Source organism: Caenorhabditis remanei, chromosome III (assembly GCF_010183535.1).
Source record: "Caenorhabditis remanei strain PX506 chromosome III, whole genome shotgun sequence".
Taxonomy (NCBI): Eukaryota; Metazoa; Nematoda; class Chromadorea; order Rhabditida; family Rhabditidae; genus Caenorhabditis; species Caenorhabditis remanei.
The window spans coordinates 13,976,546-13,985,558 of NC_071330.1; the positions used below are offsets into that span (position 1 = coordinate 13,976,546).

The window sequence follows — 9,013 nt, forward strand, 5'->3', positions numbered from 1 at the left end:
ATTGCGTCATTTTTTCGTGTTTTCCAGCGATTTTTCCCGTTTAATTACATGTTTTTCCGAGATTTTTGAGATTATTGAGATCTATAGACGTCAGAGAGAGTTCTAGAAGATTCTGGTGAACAAAAATCGGATTTTTGATGTCTATCGGTGTGTCGGTACTGTCCGGATGTCCAAATTCAGTTTTTTCGAGATTTTGACGTTTTGAAACGTCAGGGAGACTTCTAGAAGGTTTTTGACGCCAAAAATGGGGCTGTCTGTGTGTCTGTAGTGTCCGGATGTCCGGAATCACGTTTTTCCGGGTTTTTGACGTCTGTCTGTCGGTTCATCCGGATGTCCACCGCATTAGTCACTTTTGCCGGATTCCTATCGATCCTGAGCGTCTTATCTACATTAATCCTGATGTCTGTCTGATTTCTGTGTATCCGGATGTCTACAAGATCCAATTTTTGGCCAATTTCCGTTTTTTTTTTTTTGGAATTTCTGTGTGTCCGGATGTCCAACGAACCGGAAAACAGCCAATTTCCACTCTGTCTGTGCAGACGGATGTCCGGATGTCCGGATGTCTGTCTGTCTGTCATTCCGGATGTCCGCAGACACCGATTCAGCGCTAAAATAGACAATTTTCAAGCATTTTTAGTAGGTTTTTCGTTAAAAATGACATTCTGGAGTGGAAAAAAACTAATTTTTGTTAATTTTCGAGCCAAAAATGCAAAAGAAAATCTGAAAATCCGCATTTTTACCCGATATTTCATTCAAAATTGGCACTTTTCGGGGGTAAAAATTGGATTTTCAGTGCATTTTTGAGCTGAAAATGCGATTTTCCACAATTTTTACCCGAAAAATTATGATTTTTATCGATTTTCGCTCAATTTTTTTCGAAAAACCACCGAAAAACCGATTTCCGCTTCCAAATCCAAATTTCGTATGTCTGTCTATCCGGATGTCCATTCTCTGACGTCAAAAAAAAAACCCAAATCTGGTGTCATTTCCGTCTGAAAATAGAGGAGATACATTCTATTTTTACACCTCAGAGCGTCTCCTTTTTTCTGCAAAAAATGTGAGAATTCTGCGTCTCTTCGTGACGTAAAATCCCCCCTTTTTATGAAGAAAGGGATCACAGATTATGGAGAGAAACGAAGCGGAAATGAAGGTTCTCAGTGTCCACTCCGTCTTAGCGCTGCTTAGCTCGAAATCGACTAAAATTATGGTTTTTTGGCTGAAAATGATGGAAAATGTGATTTTTCAAATCAAAAATGCTATTTTTTAGTGAAAAATTGACGAAAATCATGGCTTTTCGGGTTAAAAAATGTGAAAAAATTGCATTTTCAGCTCAAAAATAGACTGAAAATGTGATTTTTTATATCAAAAATACTATTTTTTAATGAAAAATCGACGAAAATCATGGCTTTTCGGGTTAAAAAATGTGAAAAAATTGCATTTTTAGTTCAAAATGACTGAAAATCCGATTATTAAACCCGAAAAGTGCCAATTTCGGATGAAAAATTGGCTGAAAATGCCATATTTTCAGATTTTTTTTTGCATTTTTGGTTCGAAAATTAACGAAAATTTGTTTTTTCCACTCCAAAATGTCATTTTCGACGAAAAATCTACTAAAAATGCTGGAAAATTGTCTATTTTAGCGCTGCTTAGCTCTATTTTAACGTCTGGCGCACCTTTGAAAAACGCGTCAACGGTGCGCCAGACGCCAGATTTTATCGCTGCTTAGGTTGAAAATCGCTAGAAAACTCGAAAATTCAACTGGAAATGAGCTAAAAACTCGAATTCCTGCCAAAAATTGAACCGAAAAACGTCAATTTATCACCAAAAACGCGCCGGAGGCACCCCAGACTGCCAACTGGCGCACCTTTAACGCGTTTTTCAAAAAATAGTCGAAAATTGGCGTTTTCGATCGTTTTTTGTCTATTTTAGCGCCTCTTAGCTCGATTTAACCGAAATTTCTTTCGTTTTTTGATTTTAAGCTCCGCCCCCTTTTTGTCCCATTATCATCTGAAAATAATTTCAGCATGGCATCCACCGCCTCATCCTCAAATGGATTCCCGACACCTGCCGATCCGTCGTCTATAGGAAGTGTGAACACGTTGGATGAAGGTGAATTTTGGACGATTTGGCGCTACTTAACAGCGTTGAAATCAAAAATTTTTACCAAAAATTGAGATTTTTATGCGAAATGGTATGAATAATTGAATTCAGCTCGTCGAGAGCTTTCAGAATAGTATAATCATGCCCCGATTCGGTGAAAGTTGGGTCCCACCACGAAATTCCTACTGTATGCGCCTTTAAATTTGAGGGTTACTGTAGTTTTCGTGGTGGGACCCAATTGGAAGCGAATCTGGGCATTATTATACTTTTCTGAAAGCTGAGAATGAGATGAACATGGCTGTGATAGAAAAATGAACGAAAAATGAAGTTAGGAGTAGAAAAAAGACTACATTTAAATAATAAAAGTTTTTTTTCGAATTTAGAAAAAAACGGATGTTACAGCTAGGTTCAGCTTGACGAGACGCTTCGAATGAGTATAATCATGCCCAGATTCGGTTCAAAATTGGGTCCCACCACGAAAACTACAGTACCCCTGGAGTGGGTTACTGTAGTTTTCGTGGTGGGACCCAATTTTGAACCGAATCTAGTCATGATTATACTCATTCGAACCGTCTCGATGAGCTGAATTCGAATATGTCTATAGTTTTCGAAAAAAAGAGAATTGGTGGCCTAGAAACCCAAAACTAGTCCCTCGACTGAAAATCGATGAATTTTAACGTTTTTTGTGGTTTTTTGAGTTTTTGAATGCGATTTCGACAGAAATGACTAAAAATTTAAATAAAATCGCGCCGGGGTGAGATAAGCAGCGCCAAAATCTGAAAATTTCATTTCCACGTGAAAAAATCCAGATTTTTGTCAAAAAAAAGTGCCAAAAATTTTTAATTTCCTGTTTTCTGATTCATTTCTAATTAATAAAAAGAAAAAAAGAAGGAAAAAATTGATAACGAATCGGAATTCTACTTGGACGAATCGGTGTTTAGAAGTGAGAGAGCTGCTTAGCTATTTTGACCCATTTTTTTTACCAAAAAATGCTATTTTTTGTGAAAAATCGAAGAAAATTATGGTTTTTCAGTGAAAATTGTGGAAAAATCGCATTTTTAGTTGAAAAATAGACTGAAAATGTGATTTTTACCCCCGAAAAGTGACAATCTTGAATGAAAAATCGGATTTTTGGCTCGAAAATCGCTTTTTTCACTCCAAAATGTCATTTTCGACGAAAAATCTACTAAAAATGCTCAAAAATTGTCTATTTTAGCGCTGCTTAGCTCTATTTTAACGTCTGGGGCACCTTTGAAAAACGCGTCAAAGGTGCGCCAGACGCCAGATTTTATCGCTTCTTAGGTTGAAAATCGCTGGAAAACTCGAAAATTCAACTGGAAATGAGCTAAAAACTCGAATTCCTGCCAAAAATTGAACTGAAAATCGTCAATTTATCACCAAAAACGCGCCGGAGGCACCCCCGCCAGACAACTGGCGCACCTTTGACGCGTTTTTCAAAAAATAGTCGAAAATTAACGTTTTCGATCGTTGTTTGACTCAAAATCTTTAGTTTTCACTCAATTTTTGCGTAAATAATGTGTAATTAACCTTTTTTCAACAAAAATTTTAATTTGGAGAATCCCGGTCAATTTCTGGCGCACCTCAGGCGTGTTTTCCAAAATTGATGAAAAATGATCAAAAAAAGCTTAAAAACCGATAAAAATCTCAAAAATTTCGGCTGAAAACGTACTAAAAATGTGAATTTCGACTAAAAATGATCTAAAAACGCACCGGAGGCACCCCAGCCAGACAACTGGCGCACCTTTGACGCGCTTTTCAAAAAAAGTCGAAAATTGCCGTTTTCGATCATTTTTGTTGGTTTTTTTGTTGGTTAAAATCTATTTTAGCGCGGCTCAGCTCTATTTTTTCGATTTCTGTAGTTGCATCTGGAAATTGGAATTTTTAGATTTTTTGCTCAAAACTACTATCATAACCGAATTCAGCTCGTTCTCAGCTTTCAGAAAACTATAATCATGCCCTGATTCGCTTCAATTCGGGTCCCACCACGAAAACTACCGTAGTCTTGGTCTGGGTTACTGTAGTTTTCGTGGTGGGACCCGAATTGAAACGAATCAGGGCATGATTATAGTTTTCTGAAAGCTCTCGGCGAGCGGAATCTAACCGTGATAACCATTTTTGAATTTGGCGCTGCTTAGGGGTGTTTTGGCGCTGCTTAGCCGTTTTTAGCGCTGCTTAACTGAAATTTCCCGATTTTTATCATTTTTCTCTGATTTTTCGCTAATTTTCTCCCAATTTTGCAGTGCACTACGCCTCGACAGACTTCTACATCGGTCTGGGTCTCGCCGTCAGCTCGTCGCTCTTCATCGGCTCCTCGTTTATCATTAAAAAGAAGGCGTTACTCAAATTGGCGTCCGGTGACACGTCACAACGCGCGTCGGAAGGCGGTTACGGTTATTTGAGAGAGTGGATGTGGTGGATGGGCGTGATTACGAGTGAGTTTTATAAAATTGGTAAATTTTGAGCGAAAATTTGGGAAAAATCGGCCTAAAATGGTCTAAAATCGGCTCAAAATGGTCTAAAAATGGATCAAAATGGACATCCGGACATCCGGACGCCGCCTGGACACAGACACACAGACAGACTCATCATTTTCCATTTTCAGTGGGCGTTGGTGAGGCGTGTAACTTCGCCGCCTACGCTTTTGCTCCGGCTTCGTTGGTCACACCGCTTGGAGCGCTTTCTGTCATTGTTACGTGAGTTTTTTCACAAAAATTTGAAATTGGCTGAAAATGAATACTGTAGCTGAATTCAGCTCGTCGAGACGCTTCGAATGAGTATAATCATGCCCAGATTCGGAGAAAATTGGGTCCCGCCGCGAAAACTACAGTACTCCTGGAGTGGGTTACTGTAGTTTTCGTGGTGGCACCCAAGTTGAAGGGAATCGAGGCATGATTATACTTTTCTGAAAGCTGAGAGCGAACTGTCTTTGGTTATGATAGTAGTTTTGAGCAAAAATCAAAAGTTTTTTAAAATTCTAAAATTTTCTTCTTTTTTTTCTGTATCTTTGTCAGTTTTGACCCAATTTGCACAAAAGTAACATTTAAAGATTCACCTCGTTCCCAGCTTTCAGAAAAGTATAATCATGCCCATATTTGCTTCATGTTGGGTTCCGTCGCGAAAACTACAGTACCCCTGGAGTGGGGTACTGTAGTTTTCGTGGTGGGACCCGAGTTGAAGCGAATATAGGCATGATTATACTCATTCGAAGCGTCTCGACGTCCTGAATTCGAATATGTCGATTGTTTTTCGAAAAATTAAGAATTGGTGGCCTAGAAACCCAAAAACCGAGGATAACTGGTCCTTGACTGGAAATCGGCTATTTTTTTGTGGTTTTTTGGTGTTTTTCAATATTTTAAGTTACACTAGTTTCCACTCGTTTTTTCATTTTTCGCCGTCAAAAGTTCAACATTCATGGCCTAGAAACCCCAAAATCGGCGAAAACTAGTCCCCCTAATTTTTACAATTTTTGACGAGCTTTTGATGGTTTTTGAGCTGTTGAATGCGATTTTTACAGTTATGACTGGAAATTTCAATGAAAATTTTAATTTTCACAATGTTTGACGAGTTTCTGATCGTTTTCAGCTCAAAAATCCGTTTTTTTTTTCTTGAAAAATCTGACATTTTCCATGATTTTTGTGGTTTTCTATGATAAAACTCAATTTTAAGCAATTTTTTCTATTTTCAGACTATGCTGAAAATCCAATTTTCGACATTTTCTGCTCAAAAATCCGTTTTTTTCATGATTTTTGAGGTTTTCCAAGTCAAAAACAGACAACTGGCGCGCCTTTGACGCTTTATTCAAGAATAGTCGAAAATTACCGTTTTCGATGGATTTTTACCCAAAATCTTCAATTTTCACTCAATTTTGTTTAAATCGTGTCGAATTAAGATTGTCGGCCAAAAAACCAACAAAAATGATCGAAAACGCCAATTTTCGACTTTTTTTTGAAAAACGCGTCGAAGGTGCGCCAGATTTGTGGCTGGGGTGCCTCCGGTGCGTTTTTCGATCATTTTTCAGTCGAAATTCAAATTTTTAGTACGTTTTCGATGGATTTTTTACTCAAAATCTTCAAATTTTTCACTCAATTTTTAGCGATTTTAACCCATTTTTCTGCTAAAAATCCCCCAATTTTGCAGCGCAATCCTCTCATCCCGAATGCTAAACGAACGTCTCAATCTGCTCGGCTCAATCGGTTGTGCTCTCTGCCTTCTCGGCTCAACAGTCATCGTAATCCATTCGCCGAAAGAAGAAGAAGTCGGATCGATGGCCGAATTGGCGCTTAAAATGAAAGACGCCGGATTTTTGATCTACGTGATACTCATCATTCTCGCCACCGGATTCATTGTTGTCTACGTGGCGCCGCGATACGGTCATTCGAACATTTTGGTGTACATTTCGGTGTGTTCACTTATTGGATCATTGTCGGTGTTGTCGGTGAAAGGATTGGGTCTGGCGATTAAGGTAAATTTGGATGAAAATTTGAAGAAAAATGAGCCAAAATTGGGAAAAAATGAGCTGAGCAGCGCTAAAATTGCGCTAAGCAGCTCAAAATTTGAATTTTTAGATTCAGCTCGTCGAGAGCTTTCAGAAAAGTATAATCATGCCCAGATTTGGAGAAAATTGGGTCTCGCCACGAAACTCCTACTGTATGCGCCTTTAAATTTGAGGGTTACTGTAGTTTTCGCGTCGAGACCCAAATTGCTCCAAACCTAGTCATGATTATACTCATTCGAAGCGTCTCGGCGAGCTGAATTCGAATATGCCAAAAATTTTCCGAAAAATTGAGATTTGATGGCCTAGAAACCCAAAAATCTTTTAAAGTTAGTCCCCCGCCTGAAAAATAGTTGAATGTAACACTAGTCAAATATCGGCTGAAAATAGTGAAAATGAGACAAAAATTAGCCGAAAGTTGGAGAAAATTGCTGAAATTGGGGAAAAATGGATGAAATTCGGCGAAATAATGTGCCGTCTGAAAATTGGCGAAAATTTCTGAAAATGAGCCAAAGTTCGTTAAGAATGACATTTTGGAGTGGAAAAAGCGAATTTTTGTTGGATTTCGAGCCAAAAATCGGGTGAAAATTGCTGAAAATTGCTGAAAATGACCCAAGATTTGAGGAAAATGAGCAAAAAATCGGGAAATTTGAGCGAATTTCAGTCGATTTTTCAGCCAAAATTGCAATTTTTTCACATTTTTCACTAAAAAATAGCATTTTTGATTTGAAAAATCACATTTTCAGTCGATTTTTGAGCTGAAAATGCGATTTTTCCACTATTTTTTCTGAATTTTTGTGCTCTAAGCCGCTCCAAGCCTCCCTAAGCACCTCCTAATCCATCATTTCTTTTCCCAGGAAACCCTTGCCGGCAATCAACAATTCACGAATTGGCTAACGTACTTCTGGCTGGCATCAGTCGCCATGTGTGTCTCTGTCCAATTGATTTATTTAAATAAAGCATTGGACATCTTCAACACGTCGATGGTCACACCCATCTACTACGTCTTCTTCACCACTTTCGTCATTTTGGCGTCGTCGATTTTATACAAAGAATGGTCGTGTCTCGGCGCGTCGGACGTCATCGGAAACTTTGTCGGATTCTTGACGACGATTATCGGCATTTTCCAGGTAACTTTTGATCCAAAAATTCCTCAGATTTTCGTTGTTTTAACACAAAAATCGGTGGATTTTCAAAAATTTTTTGAAAAGTTGAAATCACGTTTTTGTCACAACTCGGTGGGTTTTGCATTGATTTGAAAATTAATTCGAAATTTGAATTCAGCTCGTCGAGACGCTTCGAATGAGTATAATCATGACTAGGTTTGCTTCAAGTAGGGTCCCACCACGAAAACTACAGTAACCCGGATCCAGGGGTACTGTAGTTTTCGTGGTGGGACCCAACTTGAAGCGAATCTGGGCATTATTATACTTTTCTGAAAGCTGAGAACGAACTGACTTCGGTTATGATAGTAGTGTTTAACGAAATTCAAACGTTTTTAGAAATCCTAAAAATTTCAGTTTTCTGTAACTTTTTCAATTTTGACCCAAACTTTACAAAATTAACAATTTCAGATTCAGCCCGTTCCCAGCTTTCAGAAAAGTATAATCATGCCCGGATTCGCTTCACGTTGGGTCCCACCACGAAAACTACAGTACCCCGGATCCAGGGGTACTGTAGTTTTCGCGTCGAGACCCAAATTGCTCCAAACCTAGTCATGATTATACTCATTCGAAGCGTCTCGGCGAGCTGAAAATAGCTGTAATAACTGTTTCCGAAATTTTTGAAATTGTTGGCCTAGAAAATTAAAAATGGGAAAAACTAGTCCCCGGTTCTTTTTTTTTGAGGAATTTTTGAGGTTTTGGGGTTTTTTTCTTCATTGGAAAAAACGACTTCTAACGTTATTCGCCAATTTTTCAGAAAAAATCAGTCCTTGAAACAGGATTTTTTGAAATTTTCTGTTCTAATCTCATTCTTCTGCAATTTTTCTTTCACAACCATCTTCAGCTCGTTTCCAGCTTTCAGAAAAGTATAGTCATGCCTATATTGGGATCAAATCGGGTCCCACCACGAAAACTACAGTAATCCAGTCCAGGGCTACTGTAGTTTTCGTGGTGGGACCTGAATTGAAACGAATCAGGGCATGATTATAGTTTTCTGAAAGCTGAGAACGAACTCAATTCGGTTATGATAGTAGTTTTGGGCAAAAAATCTAAAAATTTCAATTTTCAGATGCAACTATTCCGCGACGTGAACATTTCGCTGTACCAAGTGCAACGACTCGTCTCCCGACCGTCCGCCTCGCTAGCGAACGCCGATTTCTCGTCATCGTCGACGAATTTGGTGGACGATTACTGTATGCGACAATCGAACAGTAATCGACGAATGGTTTACACTTAA

At 38.7% G+C, this 9,013-nt stretch overlaps 1 protein-coding gene across 1 annotated transcript; it reads left to right on the top strand.

Annotated features, from left to right (window-relative positions):
• Positions 1–2,024: 2,024 nt before the first annotated feature.
• On the top strand, positions 2,025–9,013 carry GCK72_011268 (uncharacterized protein; the record flags this gene model as incomplete). The annotated part of the gene is made up of 6 exons (XM_053728330.1): positions 2,025–2,109; positions 4,362–4,553; positions 4,724–4,814; positions 6,259–6,583; positions 7,471–7,743; positions 8,846–9,013. The coding sequence occupies 6 exons, from the start codon at positions 2,025–2,027 to the stop codon at positions 9,011–9,013; spliced, it is 1,134 nt and encodes a 377-aa protein (XP_053587907.1).